Genomic DNA, 25,198 nt, shown 5'->3' with positions numbered 1-25,198 from the left:
CCCCTCAGCGCCTGCTCCCTCCACCTGCCTTCGATGGACCCCCTTCACTGTAGGGCTAACTCCTATTTTTGAGGTACTCCCACCTTTATCTCTGTGATCCCAATAGCTCCTCCTGCCAAAATTTATCTCCTTCCTCTACTTGACCTTATAGAAAATGCAGAAAGGAAAAAAGTACAAGAATCAGAGACCTTACATCTTTTGTTTCTTTGCTATCTGGTGCCCTTATTATTCAGAGGGTAAGAAAACAGTAGGATAAAAAAGCAGGATGGTTTTAACTAAATGAAAAACAGTTCCTTCCCAAAGCATTACACAGTTATAAAATACCCTGGTGCCACCTACACCACCACCAGGAGCCACCCTGGAAACACCCATCTCAGCTTGGGTTTGTGCTGCCCACCAAAATAGTATCAACTTCCTGCTTCTCAATACTAATGTCCCTGCCCCCTCCAGGGGCTTCTGTTTTATACAACAGACTGCTTTTCCCTGGAACCCATTCATCCAACTGGACAAGGGGAAGGTAGATTTTTCCCTGATGGTGCTTGCCAGAACAGCCCCACCAAGGGAAGGGGAAGGTTTCCGGACAGGAAAACATTAGGCCCAAACACCAATAAAACCTACTTCCCGGCCAAAATCTGGAGCAGCATTACTAAGCCATGCTTGACTAGCAAAGGTAACACGCTCTGCTGTAACCTGTCTTGCATGAATTATACACAGGGTTGTCAATAAACCCAAACCAGGTCCTGAGAATGCTTGGACTGATGGGAGGAGGGAGTTAGGAAGCAGGAGAATTTAGTCTCTCCAGGGGTCCAAAGGGGGAAATGGGAGATGCTTCAGTTGAGCTGAACATACTACTCTCAGGGTAGATCTTAAAATATATCTTAGTGGCAGGTACAGGGCCTGCAGCCTGGGCTGTCTTCCCAGGGGTTTGCTATTGGCAAATAGCAATGGGAGGCTGAGTGACCAGAGCCTCTGGAGCTGACTGTGTATATGTGGGCTTATGGAAGGAATCTGCTAAATGAGAATGAGAAGCCAAGGGTCAGCTCCATACTTCTAACATTCTTGTGAACAAGTACCTCACCCTGGAGTCTGTTCAGTGCTGAATCAATGGCAGCAGGAAATTAGGAGGGTAAGGCTTTATTTAGGCTGCAGAAATAGATAGAAAAGACTAAAAACCAATTAACTGGAAAGTTAACTTTTTGTGCAAAATTTTATGTTTTGAAGGGAATGTCCCCAAGGAAAGTTGAGCTCTCAGAAAGGAGGCAGTGGGGTTTCAAGGCAACCCGAAACCATATGTCCCTAAACCATCATAAACCTATGCTCAATCATGGTTACTCAAGCCCACAGACATCTTCACTTCCAAAGCATATCAGGAGATACCAAAGGCAAGAACAAAGCCAGAGGCCCAGGATGCAGTGCAGAGCCCTGCTGACCAAGACAACCCTGGAATGCTTTCCAGGCAGGGTCCTGCCACAGCTAAGCCCCAAGCTCAAGGCCATGGCATTTTCTTCTGCTGTTATTCCTACCAATGAAGCAACTGCCTCTTCTCAAGATACCACAAGAACCTTCACTCAAGAGTGCCAGGCTCTCTGACAATTACAGCACACTCACTGCTCCTAGCTCCTGTGCTTCCTCAGGAAAAGAGCAAATGAGTGCTATCGAATGAGCTCACCAGCCCGCAGACTATCCCAAAGCTGGCTTCTCAAAGGCAAAAGCAGATGCAGTAAAATCCTTGCTCACCACATTTAGGGAAAGAAATTGTCAGTCTACTTCAGTACAAAATTCAAGTCCCTTTGTAAATGTGCACCTATGGTTGAACCCACTGATCAGCTATAACTAAGGCAAACAGTTATGGGTGTTGAGGGGAGAAGTTATCCACTTCCGAAGAGAGAACAATTTTTTAAATCTAAAGTTTGACTCACTTAGATCTTACCCCAAAACAGTTACTGTGGCTTATAAGTGAATCTACTCAGAATTTATGTGTTCCCTCATTATGTTTTTATGTTGAGAACATTCACTGAAACATATCATTAGCCACAACATAAATGCATGTCCCCCAATCACATATAATCTCACAGTTCATGTAAAAGAAAATCTTTATTCTTCCCAGAAATTGCTCAAATTTAGTAGCCCCCACCCAACAAGAGAACACCAAATCTTCCCTTTCTTTCTGTGGTATATTCCTCAGTGCTTGTGCCCACTGTGACTATGAACCTAGGGGAAAAATTGCTTAAAGACCTGAGTTTCTTTGAGGTAAGTAGCTATAAAAGTTATAGAGTATGGAAGGCCAAGAGTTAACCTCAGAGTTAAGCAAAGGTTAAAGTGGCCCTGCTGGGGAAGTCATAACAACTTGACTTCAACTCATTTGGCAAAGCTAAAGAAAGGTGTTTGACAAGACTCTGACAAAAGAGGAAATAGCATAACAGCTACCTAAGGTCATGAGTCTCGAAGTGGGAAATGGAGATTTTCACCATGACAAATAGGTCATGCAACACTTTTTTTAAAAAAAAAAGAAAACTATTTTTAATGTTCATGCAAATTTCAGAATTTGTTATAGTGCCCAAGGAATCCATAATATTAAAATGGAATCCATGTTAAGAGGATTCCATTTGCCAAGGCAAATCTCCTACACCCTTACCTGGAATCCCCTCCCTCTAAGGATTCTCTTTTGAGGACCATCTCCTGCATCCTATGTATTCACTTCTTTCCCTGACTCATCTCTTTTCTGTCCATATTCAAACCTGTTCCAGTCTCTTCCATCTTAAAGAAAACATGACATAACCTTCACTGGACTCTATTATAATCTTCCAGTCTTCTCTTCCCCTTCCTCTCTTCCTGAAAGTGTTGTCCATGGGTGGTCTACATGCCTTTCCCACCTCCTCTCATGCCCTGCCCATCTGGTGCTACTCCCCACACCCACCAAAGCCATCAAGTACCACCTTGTTTCCAGGTCCATCACTATTTCTCATCCTTTTCCCACCGTGCCGCACCTCTTGGAGTTATCTATCCTCTGATCTTTGTAATACTCCCTTTCTGGACTTCACACTCCTCATGGTTTGTCTTTTTCTCCTCTAGAGGGTTTACCTCTTTGTCCGTTGATTTATTTCATTATTTCCACATGTGATTTCTAAACTTCCCAGGGGTCAAAAGGCTCCCTTCTAAGGAAGCCAATATGGTACCCAGGCAAGTTGGGGAGCCCTTTCTAGACCACTGAGAAAAATCCCTTGGCTGAATCACTCTCTCAAATCTTGGCTCTGATCCTGACTGGACACACTGAGTCTTTCTCATCTTCACTGAAACAGATGGGATTCCAATATGTGCCCTCCAGGATTCTAAGTGCCTTTCTTCTCCTCTACCCTCAACTCCTCCAATGCTACTACTAAGTCAGAAGCTAATATCTGTCACCACTTCACATAAACTCTGGAGGAAAAAAATCTTCAACTATCTGAAAGCACTAAAGAATGATCAAAATAGGCAGATTCTGGAGGAGAGCCAACAGGTGGGAACAGGAATTGGCTCTGGACGAATCTTCACTGGTTAAGTTTCCATTAACTGCTTATGATTCAAAGCTCCCAGCCTGAAGGCAGGCTCCAGTCTGTGCCAAGTCAGGCAGCTAAAAGGCCAGTGTTTCTTTATTCTCTCTATTGACTGAAGAACAAGAAAACCAAATTGGAAGCAACCATGAATTATAGGACATAAGGAAGAAATCCTGAAAAGGAAAAAACCAAGGACAGGAAGCCAAAATTCTGCATACAACTATGTCCAAATCTCTGCCTGATCTCACGTCTGAGATAGTCCTCAGAAGAGACTCCTTAGAGGGAGGGGATTCAAGGTAAGCGTGTAGGAGGTTTGCCTTGGCAAGAGGAGGGACTCCTCTTAACATGGATTCCACTTGCACAGGGCAGACTTTAAACAACCATGCTCAGGACTTTTATCTTTAGGGAGCAAGTTTAGTTCATAGAGGATGGAACTGCTATTTGAGCTGCCACCCAAAACATGGAATTCTTACTTCAAAAGTCCAATCAAGTATTACCTTCCTGATAAACAAGCAAGTAAACAAACAAAAATGCTCTTCGGAGGAATGTAAAAATGAAAAAGAAAAAGGAATCTCCACAACATTGGTTCACAAATTTAATCCAGGATGCATATTCAAAGGCTCTAAAATTGCCCAGGCAAGTCCAGGGCTGAGAGCTTACCTGCTCTTTTTTGTTCATCCATTCTCAGGCCCAACCTTATCAAGGGCAATAAGTATATTCCCAGTGGAATAGCTCTGAATAGGGAAATAGACTGCCCTTGATCAGAAGATGTATAAAATCCAGTAAGTTGGGAAAAGACTCAAGCCTACTACCAACTTTCTTGCTTCTTTCATCACTTTTGGAAAGGATACCAAACACCCTCTTTTGGTGCTTCCCTCTCTTCTAGTTTATTAAGAAATCCCATTGATAAATGAAAGAATCTATGCTGCCAACACCCTATCCTCTGCCTATTGGCCAAACCCATCCAGTCAAACCCAATCCATTGCCCCTTCTACCCATGGTCCTTTTAGAATAAAAACCTAATACCACTGAAGACTCACCTCTTTTTTGAGATTATTCTTTTTTCCCCATCTTTAGGGAGCAGGTTTAGTTCACAGAAATAATGTCCCAAGAGGGGGGCCCAAGTGTTTTACATAATGACATGCCTACGGGGAAATGGAGCTTGAAGTGCAAACCCCTTGTTCATAAATTGATCTGAGAGCTATTTGAACTAAAGGTAAATCCTACTATGCAAGAGAATAACCAAGGGCTTCAAGAAACGTTCATAGTAAGAAGGGCTGGAAATCTCAAGCATTCCCCTTATGGCACCTGCTGTAAATCCCCAAGATTTACAGTCAGTGAGAGTTGTGTGCAGCTGCAATTGTGCCTCATGCTGGGATGATAACCTTTCCAGAAACCAGGTGTTTTTTGTGTCTGGGCTTAATCACCAACCCAGCCAAGCCCTGGGCCACATGACTTTATCATTCAGCAGGTGGGAATCCTGTGTCCAGCCTCAGAAACTAAGCAGACTTGGCCTTTAGATAGGGAAGTAGGTGAGATGCTATGGAAACAGGGGTCCTAGGGGCAAAGGGTGACAATCTGTGCAGATCCAGGGGTATATAGGCACAGGGCTGACCCATTCCTTCCCCCAGAAGCCTCTGGTGGAACACCCAGATAACAGCTTCCCTGCATTTCCTGGAAGGAGCACAGTATTATTCTCAGTTCAGGAAAATTAATGCCCAGCATGGCAGGCACAGGGTTGGTGAAATGAAGGTGCAAGGGAGAGAAGAGATGCCCTTGGATCCCTTTGTCATGGCTTCTCTTTTTGAAGGAATTAGAGGAGAGACCCATGTCTGCTCTTTGTCCTCGCCATGGGTAAGCTTGATCCTACCGCTTTTTTTTAAAAGCATTCATGATCATTAATAACACATTTTAGAAATTCTTTCAGCTTCCCCCCTTCCCTCTAGCTGCATCTTAATGTAAATTATATTTATTGTTACTCTGACTCTGGCAGGAGCAAAGGGGCCTTCTGGATAATGTGTTTATTATTGTAAGTGACACAAGGTAGGAATAATTTAGGACAGGTCAGAGGCTAAGTTTTGTTTTGCAAAGCACCATCAGAAGGGAGGGTTTGTGGTATACATCTGGGGGCCTCAGATCTAGGCCATGGAGCAGGGGTCCTGCCCCAGAGTGAGGGCTTGTCTTTGTTATCCTAAGCTGTAGGCCACAAACAAAAAGCATCTCCCAACCTCCAAAGCTCAAAGCACCTTTATACTTTCAGGACAGGAAATAGATCCCTAATACCACAATATCTGAAGCTTATAACTTTACATCCCACAAGGAGCTCTCCACTTCCTGCTAATTGTATATAAAAAGATGAGAACAGTTGCACATAGCAGAGGATGATGTTGACAAGTCATCCCTCAACACTACTTTCATCCCTTTCTACCAATTGGGGTCTTTCCCATGTGTCTAGGACTCTTCCCTAGAGTTGCCCATGGTTCTTTTAGTATTTGTTCTTTTTATTCATGACAGTAGAATGTATTTTGACATATCATACATATGTATTTTGACATGACTTCCCATTCTTGTGGTTGTACATGATGTGGAATTACACTGGGTGTGGATTCATATATGAATATAGAAAAGTTATGTCTGATTCATTCTACTATCTTTCCCATTCCCAACCCTCTCCCTTCCCCAATTCCCCTCTGTCCAAACCAGTGAACCTCAACTCCCTGCACACACACACCCTTATTGTGACTCAGCATCTGCACATCACGGAGAATATTCAGCCTTTGGTTTTTTGGGATTGGCTTATTTCACTTAGCATGAGAGCTCCAGTTCTATCCATTTTCATTCTTCTGTAAGGATGAGTAATATTCCATCGTTTATATATATCACATTTTCTTTATCCATCCATTATTGAAGGGCAGGCATCTATGTTGTTTCCATAGATTGTGGTGAATTGAGCAGCTATGATCCTGATGTGACCGCATCACTAGAGTATGCTGATTTTGTCCTTTGGGTATATGCGGAGGAATGGGATAACTGGGTCAAATGGTGGTTCCATTCCAAGTTTTCTGAAGAATCTCTGTACTACTTTCCAGAGTGATTGCACCAATTTGCAGTCCTATAAGCACTATATGAAAGTACCTTTTTCCCTACATCCTCCTTAACATTTATTGTTACTTGTATTCTTGATAACTGCCATTCTGACTGGAGTGAGATGAAATTTCAGTGTGGTTTTAATTTGCATTTTTCTAATTGCTAGTGATATTGATCATTTTTTCATATATTTGTTGATCATTCATATTTCTTCTTCTATGAAGTATCTGCTCTGTTCCTTTGCACATTCATTGATATTTGGTTTTTTTGTTAAGTTTTTTAGTTCTTTATATATCCTGGAAATTAATGCTATATCTGAGGTGTAGGAGGCAAAGATTTTCTTACATTCTGTAGGCTCTCTCTTCATGTTCTTATTTGCTGTGAAGAAGTTTTTTAGTTTGATACAATCCCATTTATTGATTCTTGATTTTACTTCTTGCATTTTAGGAATCTTGAAGAATTCAGTTCCTAAGCTGACACGATGGAGATTTGGGCCTACTTTTCCTTGTATTAGGCAGAGGGTCTCTGGTCCTTAATCCACTTAGAGTTCAGTTTTGTGCAGGATGAGAGACCGGGGTCTAATTTCATTTTATTACATATAGATTTCCAGTTTTCCCAGCACCATTTGTCAAAGAGGCTACCTTTTCTCCAATGTATGTTTATGGCACCTCTGTCTAGTATGAGATAACTGTGTTTATGTAGATTTCTTTCCATGTCTTCTCTTCTGTACCACTGATCTTGATATCTGTTGGTGCCAATACCATATAGCTCTGTAGTATAATCTAAGGTCTGGTATTGGGATGCCTCCTGCTTCACTTTTCTTGCTGAAGATTGCTTTAGCTATTCTGGGCCTATTATTTTTCCCGATAAATTTTATCATTGCTTTTTCTAGTTCTATGAAGAACATCACTGGAAACTTAACAGAAATTGCATTAAATCTGGATCGTGTTTTTGGTAGTATTGAAGCCAGAATTAGCTAGGCAGTCAGTATAGATAGGTAAATCAAGTCAGGTTAGGTCAGATCAAGGAGGCCAATTTTGAGTGAGTCCAGAAAGTTGGAGACTGTGCCCTAAGGGATTGAAATGTTTATTTCTTAGAGCCCTTTCTCCACCCTTATCAAGAACCTCACCCTGCTCCAACCTGTTGCTAAGGTAACCTGTCCCAGGAATTGCCCCACCTATAGGGAGCTATAAATCTGTTAATTAAGGTGTCCTGGGCTGCACCATCCTGCCCTTCCCCCTTCAGTCTAGCAGTTTCTCACCTTTTGACCATCCCACCAGCATTCCTGGGCCTAGTCATGTATGCAGGAGGGAGAAAGATAAGGGGAAGAGGGCAGGAGAACAAAGGAAGCCTAGGACATGTAAAAAGGGCAGAACACCTCGCTTCTTGGGATACCAGGATACCAGCTATGGTCCCCTTCTCCCTCCTGGGAGAAGTCTATGTTACCCCTTTTTGAATAAACACTGCTTTATATGCCTGCCTTAGCATGTTTCTCTAATGTTCAAACTTCAACATGTGAGGAAGCAGAACTTGTCACCAATAACCAGTGGTATTGGTATGGTCATTTTGACAATATTAATTCTGCCTACCCAAGAACATGGGAGATTTTTCTATCTTCTACATTCTTCAACTTCTTTCTTTAATGTTGTCTTCATTATAGAGGTATTTCATCTCTTTTGTTGTATTGATTCCCAAACATTTTATTTTCTTGGAGGCTATTGTGAATGGGATGGTTTTCCTAATTTCTCTTTCAGTTAATTCATCACTGATATATAGGAGTGCAGTTTATTTATGGGTATTTATGGGATATATAGGAATGCAGTTTATTTGGGGGTATTTTATATCCTGCTCCTTTGCTGAACTCATTTATGAGTTCTGGAATTTTTCTGGTGGAGTTTTTTTGGGTCTTCTAGATATAGAATCATGTTGTTAGCATATAGGGATAGTTTGAGTTCTTCTTTTTCTACTTGTATCCCTTTCATTTCTTTCTTCTGTCCAACTCTGGCTAGAGTTTCCAGGACTTTGTTGAGTAGAAGTGGTGAAAGAGGGCATCCTGTCTTGTTCCAGTTTTTTCCAGAGAATGTTTCAATTTTTCTCCCTTTAGAACCATGTTGCCCTTGGGTTTAGCATAGATAGCTTTTACAATGTTCAGATATGTTCCTACTATCACTAGTTTTTCTAGTGTTTTGAACATGAAAAGGTGCTGTATATTTTGTCAAGTGCCTTTTCTGCATCTATTGAGATAACCATGTGATGCCCACGGTTCTTAAAAGGAAAAACAACAATGGCTCAGGAACGGCTCATCTCTCTTGATATGGTCTTCAAAAATCTTTAGTTCTTTTCTTGGAAAAATGAAGCCCAAACTGTAAGATTCATATTGCTTAGTAAAATATAGTTTGAAAAGCCTATTCTTTCCATGTATCAGGACCCAGAAACATTGTGCTTAAACCAAATTATTTAATATATATACTTAATGTTGACCTAATCTAGGTCAAGCCTCAGACAAGGCCTTAGCTACCTCCCGTTATCATGCTGCTCCTATCCAACGGTTGCCACTAGGCTCAAAAATCCCTTGTTTTCAGTTCTCCCCTTATGGGTCCTCAATCCCCTGATCCAGACATGGATTTTCTATAGATCTAGAAGAATACGTTTTTTAGTACATAAGAATGCCTCCAACTCAAAATCCCAGTGGAAGATATTTCTAGTCCTATTCTCAGGAAAAGTTGTTGTTTCACCTGGGCCATCTGGAATCTGCACTAGAAGAACACAAAGTTAGGAGGCAAAGGGAGAACAAAAGGAAAAGAAGTCACCAGATCCTAAGCACCTGTAACATACAAGCACTGTGCTGGAACTTTTAACACATGATTGTCTCCATATCATAGCAATTCTGCCCTTTAGGGATAAGGAATAGGAAGGCACAGAAGGCATCAATCTTCAGGTCACACCTCTAGATGAATCTACAGCAACTGAGAAACCCTGTACTCAAAGATGTCCCCACCTTACAGAACCACCAGCCAGGCATCACCACCTGGAGATCACTGTCAGGTTGATGAAGGTGACTTAGGAACAAAGCATCAAGCAGTCCAGGCACACGAAAGAAATACCAATCGGGCACCTACTGAACTGCCTGTCAATCAGCAGTGTCTCCTGGCCAATCCTGGATATTAGCCAGCTCCCCCGACCAACCCCAGTGGGACAAAGGACTCTAAAAACCCCTTTTCCTATCCCAAGCCCCCCCTTTTATGGCCCTAAGCCCCATAAAATTTCAGTCCAGTCGAGCCCCCTGCAAGGTTTCTTCTCAGACCCTCTTCTTATCTGGCTCTGTGGGTCTGACAGAGTTAGACCCGGGAATGGAATCTCAATAAAGACTGGTTCAGCAGCCTTTTTAATCTTCCTCCTTTTGGTCTCTGCCGCTGCCTGACCTTACAGTCACTAGTCAAATTGTCAATGGAAGACTCAGCTAGAATCTTAGAACATGTAGAAGAATGCTCAGACTGAGCATTTCCCCGACCCTACCTCAATACAGACACCTCTGTAACACCTATACACTGTGGTTCTACTTCTGAACACCATGTGGTTCTACTTCTGAACAGACCCAGATCCATTAAATCTTAACTTGAAAGTCAACTAGAGCAAATCAGGAGTATTTTTAAAAGAAATATATTCTTTGTTCATATTTCTTGAACATTCAAGGAGACCCCAATTCAAAATCTATAGCATAGTTGAAAAAAATGGCCATGCTTTCTCTATTATCAATTCACTTCCACCACCACCATCATCCAAACTGACCTGAAACCTCTCAAGAAACCCAAAACTTGTTTTTCTGCATCAACCTCCCCTGTCTTTCCCTCCCTTTACTACTTGACTTAACTTCCCTCCTTTATTATATAGACCATTTTGGCCTTTCCCTTGACCCCCACCCCCTCAGTAAGCAAGAATTCTCTCTCTTTAAAAGTGGGTTTAGGAACAACTACATGGTCTAATAAATGCAGCATTTTCTTTCAGAGATATACTACATTAATATAACAGCATCTATATCCTATGTTAATATTGTACATTAGTGTACTCATGCTGTACATTAGTACCTGAACATACACATCAGTACCGTACATTACTGCATATTAGTGCTGTACATTCACACACCACCATGACTTGCCCTCACCTTGATGTGCTCAGGCCTTCCATCGGTATGGACCCCTTCTGGTACTCCTTCCGGGGCTTGAAGGACTCTCTGGGCAGGTAAGAGTGGTAGACAGGGTAGTTCTCGGTATATTCGGAGAGAAGACATGGTTTCTGTGTTTGATCATAAATCTTGGTAGGGAGGTGTGGACAGTGATGCCGCCTATAAAACACACAGGGAGTTCAGTTGGCTACCTTCTAGGGAGGAATACATCCAGTTTAATAATTCCACAATCTTTCAAAATGTGACCCAGATATAAAATCTTCTGGTTGCCTCCTTTGAAAACTAGAACTTTTCCCTACTAAACTATGTGAAGTGGCTAGAATTTGAACCATAGTCTATAACTGCTATTGGTCAAATACCTTAGCCACAAAATTAGAAACGAGCACTGCTGATATTCAGCTGTTACAAATGCCACACCATTTGCATAAAAACTGAAAGTCTTTCCAAACCACAACAATTATATCAATGGCTATGGCCCCCGACCTGAGTGCAGCTCTACTTGCCACAGACCCTTTCTTGAGGCCTCCAACAACACCCGGCAATTAAGGGCTTACTACTGACCTAACAGGAGGCTCTCTAAGGCTTCACTTTTGGGCCCAGCTAGTATATTTGCTAGCTGATTGGTTCATGTTCCATACAAATGGTATCATGCAAAGCAAAACTGCCTCAGTTCTGAGTCCACTGGACACCACTTACTATGTGAAATCATTTTCATGGTAAAAGTTTCATTCATTTATTCTTTCAGGTCTCACCTCAATTATGACATTCTTAGAAATATTTACCCTGATTATGTCTTACACCTAAACACCCCCCACACACATCTTCCCTCTCTTCTCCCTGCATGTGCCTTTCTTGTGGCTTACTGTCATCTGCTACTGGCACATCCGTTTGTGAGTTTACTTATTGTCTATCTCATATGTTGGCTCAGGACCTTCCACCACCATGTTCACACTGCATCCCTCCTACTTCATATCCTGTACACAGTAGGCATCAGTGAACACCTATCGAATGAATGACTGAGTATGTAAATGAATTAAGAAAGTGATAAATGGATAATATTTTAAAGTTATAGTTTATAATGAGCTTTTTCCATTTTACAAGCATGGTAATGAATGAAACTAATTCTACTTACAGCAGGACAATGGGCAGCTGTTGGAGCTGTCAACAACCAAGTAAGCAGCAGCTAAATTATTTGTGTGCTCATACACAATCCCTACAGGCCAGCTGGGGCACCTCTAGTCATCAGGCACCAGCACAAACTCCAGGTTAGTGATTTCCAACTTAGTCACATCAAGGAGTGACATGGAATTGTTTTTACATTTTAATTACATAAATATATAGTACTTGGGTAGCATATGGGGAGAGGAGAGAAAAATCAAAGAGAAAGAGACTCAGAACTCATTATTGCTTAATGGAAAGCTATTTTCCAGACAATAATTGGCATGATGCTCCTGTTGTCATTAAATCCAATACTTCCATGTGTTGCTGCCACCATTGCTGTTCTATGCATCTCTCTGCACCCTCAGAAATTACCAACATGTATGATCACATGAAAAGACCTGCATGTTAACAAGTACCTTCAGAGATGTTCCTATCTGTTTTCTTCTCATTTGTACATTTGTGTATTGGGAAAAGACTTAAATTGCTATAAAATTGTCTCGTTTACTATTATCTTTATTTAAAAAGTGCTATTGATTTGTGGTAAATATTTTAGATACAGTCTTCCCCCGTATGGATACAGTCCAAGACCCCAGTGGATGCCTGAAACCATAGACAGTCCTCACCCCTATTTATACTGTTTTCTCATAGACATAATGTCTATGATAAAGCTTAAGCTACAGTAAGGGATTAACAATAACTTACTGTAGCTCTTAACCTCAGTCTATGATATTTTTTCCCTTATTAAGTCAAGAACTTTCACCTTCTCTCTTAAAGGAATCATTTCACAGCTTCTCTTTGACATATTTGAACTGCTAACATCATTATTCTTGCAACTTTGGGGCCACTATTACATAAAATAAGGGCTACTTGAAAATATGCACTTCATACCACAACAATTGACCTGAAAGCCGAGACAGTTACCAAGTGACTAACAGGTAGGCAACTCGCATTCAGCATGGTTATATGCTGGATAGAGGATGAGTTATGGACCTAGTGAGATGGTGATAGATTACATAACACTGCTCAGAATGGTACATAATTTTAAACTTATGAATTGTTTACTTCTGAAATGTTCCATTTAATATTTTCAGACTGTGGTTGACTTAGTAATCATCAATAAGCGAAGAATACTGTATTCCTAACTATTTACAGGGAGATCTTCCATGTGTATCCTGTCCTTATTGTATGAAAACCTAAGCTTTCCAGTATTAAATACAATTAATAAAAGTTTAGTTTTCCTTTTTCAAAGTGCACATGATTGTCATTTTATTAGAAAGCTGACTACATTCTACATAATAAAATATAATCTTATTAATAAAATATCTTCTAATTGGTGTATTAATTAATGATACTTTAAAATATCTTCTGTTCACTCAAGAGATAAATTGGTATGTTCACAAATAAACAAAACCACCATTTCCCACTGTATATAAATGTTAGATATTATCATTATTTCTATGCTCATAATCAATGCAGTTATCTGAGATTTCAATCTGAGCCAGTTAGTACCCTGTTACTTTAGGATTTCTACAAACCTCAAATCAAAAACGAAGAAACATTGCTTAGCAAAAAAATACCTTTATCTACATTTTCTTCCCTGCACTCCAAGAGAAAAGTCAAAATTTTACTAAGGATTTCTTAGAGTCAAGCATTTACAATAAAATGGACTCAGGAGTCATAGCTATATAGTCCTTCCTAAGTGCCCCTGTTTTTTGAACCAGTTCAATTTACATTTTCATACCCCCTTTCCATATTGTTAGTTTTTTTAAAATGTAACACACTGTGCTTATTCCAAAAGAAAAATAAATTTAATTGCAAAATACTGCAATGCAGTATCCTGAGAGTGGAAGCAATAAACTTCTAACCAGATGCTAAAATTCCATTAAATGGAATTATATCAACCTATATTTATAGGACATGTGTTATTTGACTTATTATTTGTTAACTGAAACCTTGCTTAACTTTGAAATATTAAAAACAATTATCCATAAATGTTCATTGTCCACATTTGCTCATAGTAACATCTCCTTTTCCTAACTGTACCCAGAACAGACTGAATACCCACCAAGACCCATGTTTATCCTACCCCTTAAAATAAAAACTAAGTCTGAAATCTCCATGTCCCAGAAGCTAGTCCAGCATCTAATATATTTATTTAATGGTTGGATGATCACACAGTTAAGCAGTATGTAGAACTGCTAAAAGAAGGACATTTAAAAGTCATCAGGAAAAGTAAAATGACTGATTTGTTCTATCGGTAGATTCAAAAGGAAAGACACTCAGATTCTCAGTTTTTGTGGAACAAGTTAGTGCTTAAATAAAGTTGTGAAATCACCACACTTGGAGTATTTAAAAGTAGACTTGATGGCCATGAAGAAAAAACTGAGACCTCTTCAAGCTGGGGCTAGAATCATTTTACCAGCTGCCTTAGCTACCTCACTCAGGTGCATACTCACACAAACCCAGATGGCACCAAGAGGCACATGATGAAAGGGGAGGGCAGGGGTCACCTTAATCTACCAGAACTCTCTGAAGTCTTTCCACTCCAGAATTTATTACTCCAGAGGGAAAAGGAAATATCCTGACTTTCTCTGATACCTGGTAAAAGAAATAGGAGAGACCCTTTGATGAAACTCAGAAAAAGCTAGTAATTGTTGGTGCTCAGCTTCAACTCCAAACTAGAATCATAGAATTTTAAAATTGAAAGGGGCCATGGAGAATATCTGATCCAATGTCTTCACTATGCAGATGAAAAACCAGAAGCTCAGAAGGATGCTCATTACTTTGCCATGGCTACAGGCCTCAGTCACATCTGAATGACCAAGTACATTCCTGACATGTAGCTAGTTTAAGCCATCTGGGCCTCAGGTAACCCTAGAATGCATGATAAGACTTTAAGTACTTTAAAAAAAATAGGTACCTTTAGAATAACACCATCCAATAAAAATAGAATGCAAGCCATGCAAGTCATTTTTTAATTTTCCAGTAGTCACATTAAAATTAATTTTAATTATATTTAAACATATTCAAAATATCATTTCAACATGGAATCAGTATAAAAATTATTTACAAGTTATTTTTACTCTTAAAACTCCAGTCTGTGCTATACATTTGTAGCACACCTCAGTTTGGATTAGCCATACTTGTACTGGCTTCCCTATTGGAAAGGGTAGGTCTAGAATTTGAAGGTTCAAAGGAACTACAAGCACTTGGGTAATAAAAGTTTTCTCTAAAAGTAGAGGAAAACAAAGATGCTTGGAGATAATTTTGTTGATTAGCATAGTATTTGTCTCTTCCTTACATAACCTGCCTTCATGTGATTCAATCAGAGGCATTAAAAGACATGAAAAATAAAGGAGTTTTCCGTGATTCACCTCAATCTATAGCATCAAGTTTCAGTTTTATGCAACTACAACCCTTCCCCACATCTGCTTACCACTGACACTTTGCAGAAATGCATCCTTTTCTTCAAGGCCCCATCTCAGATACCACCGATTTTTGTGCCCACCCAAGCTCCCTACAAAGCTACTGATGATCCCACTAGATACTTACTGGCTGTGACATTTTCTCTGCTTAGAGTGTGCATGGTGTTATATATGTCTCCAGCTCTTTAGTTTTTCAGCCATCTTTATTTTCAAGACCTAAATTGTTTATTTTTTAAAATTTTTCACTAATTGAACATATTTATGGGTTAGAGCATGATATTCCAATACATATTATACAATATGTAATAGTGATATCAGAGTAACTGGTATAGGCATCACCTCAGACCTTTGTCATTTCTTTGTGTTAGGAATGTTCCAAATCCTCTCAATATTGTGAAGCAAGCAATGAAATATTGTTTGTTTCTTTTTTAACAACAAAAGACAAATTTAATTTTGATTATGCATTATCAAATGCATAATATATGCACTATAATGCAAATTATAATTCAAATTTAAAATATGTGTGCTTCAAAGAACATTAAGAAGTGAAAAGACAACCCATGAAATGAAAAAAGTTTTCAAATAATATATCTGATAAGGCATCTATATTGGGAATACATAGGATATTACAAATGAATAATATTAAGAAAAATAATTCAATTAAAAATGGGCAAAGGATAGGAAAGGTAGCAGAATACAACAGTCACTAATATGGCAGTATGTAAAAATGTGGATGTGTAACCGATGTGATTCTGCAATCTGTATTTGGGGTAAAAATGGGAGTTCATAACCCACTTGATTCTAATGTATGAAATATGATATGTCAAGAGCTTTGTAATGTTGTGAACAACCAATAAAAAAATAAAATAAAATAAAATAATGGGCAAAGGATATGAATAGACAATTCTCCAAGAAAAATATACAAATAGCAAGTTAGCATATAAAGGACTCTCTCTCAAGTTCAATAATCATCAAGGAAATGCAAATCAAAACCATCATAACAATACACAGTCGTAGTATAGATAGAATTCAAAAAATATAGATAACAGCAAATATTAAATGATGTGAAGGCATTATAACCTTTGTACATTGCTAATGGAAATGAAAAAAATGTTTGATGCACTGTAGAAAATGAGCTGGCAATCTTAAAAAGTAGAGTAATCATTTAAAAAGTATTCTGATTTTAGGTGTATATCCAAGATAAAAAATAATATATCCACAAAAAATACTGTATATGAATATTACACTGGTATTATTTATAATAGCCAAAAAGTAAAAATAACCAAAATTTCCAGATCAAAATGAATAAATAAATGAAAGTATATCAATAAAAATTGTGTAGGGATTCCAACATTGTGGCGGGCGCAGAGAGATCAAGTCTCTGACCTCTTCAGCTGTGCAGGCATAGGGAGTTGTAAACAACCTAAATCTGTTTGCTCAGGATCACTAGGCAATGCTGAGCTGACGTGGATCTGGGGCAAACAGTCTGGGCCTCTCAGAACACACACTGAGCCCGGATCGGCTGAATTCAAGCTCCCATTCGCCTGCTTCCCGCAGACAAACAGCTGTGACTCAGCACTAATCCATCCGGCTGAAACAACTGGTCAGCCCTTCTCATCCTATGGAGGTAAATGCCTACCGAGCCTTCATAGGTAGTGGCCACAGGTTTGAAACGGGGCTTGGGAGAGACAGTCAGGACCCACCCGTTGCATTGGTCGTCCGGCAAAGGTCGCCCAGCAAAGGGAAACAAACTGTCGCCATTTGCAAGAGATACCACCATGGCAGAGAACTGACATCATCAGACTGCGGCGGAGGAGATAACTTCATTGAAACCTGCGGGCGGCTACAGGTGTGTAATTCCCTAGCCTTCCCTCTCCACACATCGGGGAAACCTTAAGGGCCCCTCCCAGCTCTCCCGTGATTGCGATAGCCAGCCCGAGGGAATCAGAGGTGGTGCGGGACCCGCGGTGCGGAACTACCGCTGCCACCAGGGCTGACAGCTGAGGTCTCTTGCACCAGCTACCGGGGGCGTGGCTACCGGAGGGCAAGTAAAATTCGCTGAGGATTCTCAGCCCCAAGCTCTACAAACTTAGGGTCTGAGGGAATGGCAAACTGGAAGAGTGTGCCCAGTCGTTCAGGAAAACAGGGCTCCCGGGAGCAGCAGACCTGGCGTGTAGCCAGTATTGTGATGAGCGGCACCCGTGAGAGGGGCCTGGCTAGAGGAAAAGTGGGAAGTGACTAGACACAAGAGGAGGCCCTAGGCACTCAGGATTGGAGACTCGCCCAGTCTGGGAGAAGCTGCTGCACAGTGACTGGTTCCAGCATATTGACAGGAGAAACTTGGCCTGGTGGGCACAGCGCCACCTACTGGAAGAGAAGTTAATCAAACTATAAGACTGCATTTATTAGGTTTTTTTTTCTTTTTTTTTTCTTTTTTTTTTTTGATTTGGGTTTTTCTTTCATTTTCATTTTTCTTTCTTGTTGTTTTTTTAAATTTTTTTTACAATTTTTTTAAATTTTTTTTTCTTCTAATTTTAATTTTAATTTTTTTAATTATTTTTTTTAATTTTTTTTTCTTTTTTTATTTCCTATATTTTTTCTTCTTTTGTCTTTTCATTTCTTTTCAATTATCTTATCCCCCTTCCTTGAATTCTACCTGCTTACTCTCATTCTCTTTAGTGACTTCTTCCCTTCCCTTCTAATACCTTTACTGCCAAGCATCTAATAAATTTATAGGAGTAAACAGTAACTCATCAGTCAAACAGAACAAGAAGTAACATGAGCAGCTTCAAAAAGCAAGGAAGAAAAGGACTACAAACAATGCAGGACAGCCTAAATATTCAGGAGGAACTAGAGTCATCAGAAAAATGGTCATATAAAGAACTCAAGGAACACCTTAGACAGATGGAATGGAACCTTAAAGAGGATACAAGACAGCAAATTCAAGCAGCAAAAGAACACATTGAGAATGAATTACATAAACATATAAAAGAAGAAGTTAAGCATCTTTATCAGGAGATAGAGATTATAAAAAATAATCAAACAATAATTCTAGAAATGAAGGAAATGATAAACCAAATTAAAAACTCAATTGAGAGTATCACTAACAGAGTGGAGCAAGTAGAAGCCAGAACGTCAGATAATGAAGACAAAATATATCATCTTGAAAAGAGTCTAGCCAACTCAGAAAGGCTGGTAAAAAAATCACGAGAAAAACATCCAAGAGTTATGGGATAACATAAAAAAAACCAAACTTACGAGTCATCGGGATAGAAGAAGGTACAGAGATTCAAACCAAGGGAATGAGTAACCTGCTGAATGAAATAATTACAGAAAACTTTCCAGAAATAAAAAAAGAAACAGATATACAAATTGAAGATGCATACAGGACACCGAGCACACAAAATCACAGTAGACCAATGCCAAGACACATTGTTATGAAGATATCTAATATACAGAACAAAGAGAAAATATTAAAAGCTACAAGAGAAAGGAGACAGATTACATTCAGGGGTAAACTAATAAGGTTAACAACGGATTTTTCATCACAGACACTGAAAGCAAGAAGGTCATGGAACAATGTATTTCAAACTCTGAAAGACAATGGATGCCAACCAAGAATTCTGTATCCAGCAAAATTAAGCTTCAGGTATGACAACGAAATAAAAATCTTTCATGATAAACAAAAGTTAAAAGAATTTGCAGCCAGAAAACCAGCATTGCAAAGCATTTTGAGCAAAACACTACACGAGGAAGAAATGAAAAACAATAACCAAAACCATCAGTAGGAAGTGCCTCGGTAAAGATAGAGGGTGAGGGGAAATATAATCATGGAGAAACAAACTAAATTTTTTTAAAAAAGGATAAATAATCAAACATGGCTGGAAGTACAAACCATATATCAATAGTAACTCTGAATGTTAATGGCTTAAACTCTCCAATAAAGTGACATAGGCTGGTATCATGGATTAAAAAAACAAATCCAACAATATTCTGCCTCCAGGAGACACATCTGATTGGAAAAGACATACACAGGCTGAAGGTGAAAGGATGGGAAAAAATATACCACGTACACGGTCCTCATATGCAAGCAGGGGTGGCTATCCTCATATTGAATAAAATTGACTTCAAGACTAAGTTAATCAAAAGGGATAAAGAAGGACATTATATACTGTTAAAAGGAACCATTCACCAACAAGACATAACAATTATCAATATTTATGCACCAAATAATGGTGCTGCGACATTCATAAAACAAATTCTCCTCACGTTCAAGAATCAAATAGACCACAACACAACAATTATGGGTGACTTCAACACACCTCTCTCACCACTGGACAGATCCTCCAAACAAAAGTTGAATAAAGAAACTATAGAACTCAATATCACAATCAATAACCTAGACTTAACTGACATATATAGAATATATCAACCATCATCAAATGGATATACTTTTTTCTCAGCAGCACATGGATCCTTCTCAAAAATAGACCATATATTATGCCATAGGGACACAATGAAAGCAGTTTTAAGAGGAAAATTCATCGCCTGGTGGTCATTCCTCAAAAAAAGAAAAAACCAACAAATAAATGAGCTCACACTTCATCTCAAAGCCCTAAAAAAGGAAGAGCAAAACAACAGCAAATGTAGCAGAAGGCAAGAAATAATTAAAATCAGAGCAGAAATCAATGAAATTGAAACAAGAGAAACTATTGAAAAAATTAACAAAACTAAAAGTTGGTTCTTTGAAAAAATAAATAAGATCGACAGACCCTTAGCCATGCTAACGAAGAGAAGAAGAGAGAGAACTCAAATTACTAACATACGGGATGAAAAAGGCAATATCACAACAGATGCTACAGAAATACAGAAGACAATTAGAAATTATTTTGAAAACCTATATTCCAATAAAATAGAAGATAGTGAAGACATCGATAAATTTCTTAAGTCATATGATTTGCCCAGACTGAGTCAGGAGGATACACACAATTTGAACAGACCAATATCAATGGATGAAATTGAAGAAGCCATCAAAACACTACCAACCAAGAAAAGCCCAGGACCGGATGGGTATACAGCGGAGTTTTACAAAACCTTTAAAGAAGAATTAATACCAATACTTTTCAAGTTATTTCAGGAAATAGAAAAAGAAGGAGCTCTTCCAAATTCATTCTATGAGGCCAACATCACCCTGATGCCTAAACCAGACAAAGACACCTCAAAGAAAGAAAACTACAGACCAATATCTCTAATGAACCTAGATGCAAAAATCCTCAATAAAATTCTGGCGAATCGAATACAAAAACACATCAAAAAAATTGTGCACCATGATCAAGTAGGATTCATCCCTGGGATGCAAGGATGGTTCAACATACGGAAATCAATAAATGTTATTCACCACATCAATAGACTTAAAGAACCATATGATCATCTCGATACATGCAGAGAAAGCATTCGACAAAGTACAGCATCCCTTTATGTTCAAAACATTAGAAAAACTAGGGATAACAGGAACTTACCTTGACATTGTAAAAGCTATCTATGCTAAGCCTCAGGCTAGCATCATTCTGAATGGACAAAAGTTAAAGGCATTCCCTCTAAGATCTGGAACAAGACAGGGATGCCCTCTATCACCACTTCTATTCAATATAGTTCTCAAAACACTGGCCAGAGCAATTAGACAGATGAAAGAAATTAAAGGCGAAGATGAGAAGATGACGGCAATGGGAGTGCATCACCCTAGTGCGCCGCGTCATTGTGCGGGAGAAAGACGAGGTGAAATGGCTGAAGGCTACCTTGTTGGGAATTTCCAGTGAAATCGAGGTGCTCCAGAATCTAAAGGACGGATTTCCAGTGTGCAGGATTCGACTGCGGGGGCGCGGTCGCGGGCGATTTCTCCACACGGAGGGTAGCAGAACCTGCTCAGCGGACCGCCCCGCGGATGGAGTCTGGGCGCGCGCTGAGTAGCGGCGAGGTTCCGAAGCGGGAGTACAGCGATGCGGATTCTGGGGGCTCCTGCCAGCGGTGCACTGGCCGTGCTTAGTGCTGAGTTCCGGCATTGAGATAGAGGAGAGAAGCGGTCCAGTTCGATTCTCGACACCGGTCGGACCACGGAGGAGGACAGCAGCCGCCATCTTGGAGAGCTGATGTAATGATCCCTGTTTTCTACTGATCTCAGCTCATTCAACTACGGAACAGGTGATTCCAGGCTGGTATTTGCCTGCGTCTCGCAGACAGATCGCTCAGGCTCGGGACTGGAGAACCTGAGGAGAATACTCTTCGGGGCTCGCTCTTGGCAAGGCGTGCACCGGACTTTGAGCAGCCGGATTCTGGTTCCCCCGGCTGCTTTGGCCCAGGGCGGGGGAACCCGCGGGGATTGCGTGCCGACGCCAGCTCCAAGTGGGACGAGCGCTGAGGGGCGGCAGGGCTCTGACTCCCGGAACAGTTTTGGCCTGGGGTTGGGGAGCCCACAGGGACTGCGTCTTTGACCCTGCTCCTAACGGAGCGTGCACCGAGCCGGGAGAGTTTGGGAGCGACTGGGCTCGGGCTTCCGGGGCTGCTTTGGCCTGGGGCTCGGGAACCTGCGGGGGTCGCTCTGTAGAGCCTGCTCCTAGCAGAGCATGGCTGGGATCGGAGAGGCCGGGTTCTGGCTCCTGAAACTGCTTTAGCCCAGGGCTGGGGAACCTGCGGGGACTGCGAGCTGACGCCAGCTCCAGGTGGAACGTGCGCTGAGGGGCGGTGGCGCTCTGACTCCCGGAACAGTTTTGGCCCGGGGCAGGGGAGCCAGCGGGGACTGCGTCTTTGACCCTGCTCCTAGCGGAGCGTGCACCGAGCTGGGAGAGTTTGGAGTGGCCAGGCTCGGTCTCCCACGGCTGCTTTGGCCTGGGACTTGGGAATCCTCAGCGGTTGCTCTGTGGAGCCTGCTCCTAGCAGAGCGTAGCTGGGATCGGAGAAGCCGGGTTCTGGCTCCCGAAGCTGCTTTGGCCCAGGACTGGGGAACCTACAGTGTCTGCTTCTCGGTCCAGGTCCTGCTGGGTGCTGTGGGGGCCTGGGGGGCAGAGTGGAAGTGCCACCTGCACCCAGAGCAGGCCAAGTGACCCGCCGGTGTGGTATCACGACACCCCAACTGCAGCTGGGGCCGAGGAGAGTAGCCGCCCAAGCCTAAAACAGGACCAGCGACCCGACTGCGCGGTAGTCAAGTCACCCCATTTAGAGTGGGGGCTGTGAAGAGCCGCCGTCTGAGCCTGCACGGTAAGCAGACCTGCGACCCACTGGCAGGACAGGCACGGCAGCCTGCCAGTGTGGTGGACAAGTAGCATCGAGGCAGTCACGTCACACTGGTTGGAGTGAGAGTTGAGCAGAGCCGCCGCCCGTGTCCGGAAAAGGCCCAGCGACCCGTTGGAGAGGCAGTTAGGTACCCCCACTGGGAGTGGGGGTTGAGCAGAACTGCCGCCCGAGCCCGCAAGGTAAGCAGATCTGTGACCCACCGGCAGAACAGACTTAGAGGCCAACCAGCGTGGTAGACACCTCACACCAATTGGAGTAGGGGCGAAGCAGAGCAGCCGCCCACATTCAGATCAGGTCCAACGACCCGAGGGCGTGGTAGTTACGTCACCACAATTGGAGTGGGGGCAGAGTAGAGCCGCCACCCACGCCCGCAGGGTGGGCAGACCTGCGACCAACCAGAGTGGTAGATAGATCACCCTAATTAGAGGAGGAGCACAGCCACTACCCGCCCTGCAAGAGAGACCTCCCAACTATACAAGAGCAATATAAATAAATAGGGGAAAAATTTCAAAAACACAACAGTTTCACCAAGCAGAAAGAAACGCGAGCAGTATGAAACGACAAGGAAAGAAAGGACCACGAGCAATGCAGGTCAACTCAACTCGAAGAGGTAATAGCTGCAACAGATGGAATGTCAGATAAAGAGTTCAGGACATACATGCTTCAGAAGATCTGGAGTCTCAAGGAAGACATGAGACAGCAAAACCAGACAATGAAAGATCACTTTGACAAGGAACTACATAAACAAATCCAGGAAGCAAAAGATCAATTACACAGGGAGATAGAGGTAATAAAAAACAAACAAATAGAAATCCTAGAAATGCAGGAAGCAATAAACCAACTTAAAACCTCAATTGACAATACTACCAGCAGAGTAGATCACTTAGAAGATAGAACATCAGACAATGAAGACAAAGTATTTCAACTTGAAAAGAACATAGACAGCTCAGCAAGTCTGTTAAGAAACCATGAACAGAACATCCAAGAAATATGGGATAACATTAAAAGACCAAACTTAAGAGTCATTGGGATTCAGGAAGGCACAGAGCTCCAAACCAAAGGAATAAACAATCTATTCAATGAAATACTATGAGAAAACTTCCCAGACTTGAAGAATGAAACAGAATCCCAAATCCTAGAAGCCTACAGGACGCCGAAAGTGCAAAATCATAAGAGATCCACACCTAGACACATTATAATGAATATGCCCAACATACAGAATAAGGAGAGAATTTTAAAAGCTACAAGAGAAAGAAAGCAAATTACATTTAGGGGTAAACCAATCAGGATAACAGCTGATCTCTCAACACAGACTCTGAAAGCTAGAAGATCCTGGAATAACATATTTCAAACACTGAAAGAAAATGGGTTCCAACCAAGAATCGTGTATCCGGCGAAATTAAGCTTCAGGATGGAAGATGAAATTAAAACCTTCCACGATAAACAAAAGTTAAAAGAATTCGCAGTTAGAAAACCATCTCTTCAAAAAATCCTTGGCAAAACATTACAGGAAGAGGAAATCGAAAACAACATTGAAAACCATCAGTGGGAGGTAGGACAGTAAAGGGGGGAAAGTAATCAAAGAGGAAAACAAATCAGGTTTAGTAACATTAATGAACAAATATGGCTGGAGGAACAAACCATATCTCAATATAACTCTAAATGTTAATGGCTTAAACTCACCAATTAAGAGACACAGGCTAGTTGAATGGATCACAAAACAAGACCCAACAATATGTTGCCTACAGGAGACGCATTTGATAGGAAAAGATATACATAGACTGAAGGTGAAAGGCTGGGAAAAATCATTCCACTCATATGGACTGCGGAAACAAGCAGGAGTGTCCATACTCATATCAAACAAAATAGATTTCAAGCCAAAGTTAATCAAAAGGGATAAAGAAGGACACTGCATACTGCTCAAGGGAACCATACACCAACAAGACATAACAATAATAAATATATATGCCCCAAACAATGGTGCAGCTACGTTCATTAAGCAAACTCTTCTCAAGTTCAAGAGTCTAATAGACCACCATACAATAATCATGGGAGACTTCAACACACCTCTCTCACCACTGGACAGATCTTCCAAACAAAAGTTAAATATGCAAACTATAGAACTCAATAAGACAATTAACAACCTAGACTTAATCGACATATATAGAATATACCACCTAAAATCAAGTAGTTACACTTTTTTCTCAGCAGCACATGGATCCTTCTCAAAAATAGATCATATATTATGTCACAGGGCAACTCTTAGACAATATAAAGGAGTAGAGATAATACCATGCATCTTATCTGATCATAATGGAATGAAACTGAAAATCAACGATAAAAGAAGGAAGGAAAAATCATGCATCACTTGGAGAATGAACAATAGGTTACTGAATGATCAATGGGTTATAGAAGACATTAAGGAGGAAATTAAAAACTTCTTAGAGTTAAATGAAAACACAGACACAACATATCGGAATCTATGGGACACAATGAAAGCAGTTCTAAGAGGAAAATTCATT

General features: G+C 40.9%; 1 protein-coding gene across 1 annotated transcript in view; it reads right to left on the bottom strand.

The window, feature by feature from the left end:
• The window catches only part of SAXO1 (stabilizer of axonemal microtubules 1), a gene marked incomplete at both ends in the record, with an annotated part of 119,992 nt that overhangs the window by 20,465 nt on the left and 74,329 nt on the right, over positions 1–25,198 (bottom strand). The window contains one exon of the mRNA XM_081281254.1: positions 10,783–10,962. Within this exon, the coding sequence (XP_081137380.1) occupies positions 10,783–10,962 (180 nt within the window). The remainder of the gene's footprint in view (positions 1–10,782; positions 10,963–25,198) is intronic.

Source organism: Spermophilus citellus (assembly GCF_964194105.1).
Source record: "Spermophilus citellus genome assembly, chromosome: 2".
Taxonomy (NCBI): domain Eukaryota; kingdom Metazoa; phylum Chordata; class Mammalia; order Rodentia; family Sciuridae; genus Spermophilus; species Spermophilus citellus.
This window is presented reverse-complemented; position numbering and strand designations above follow the sequence as displayed.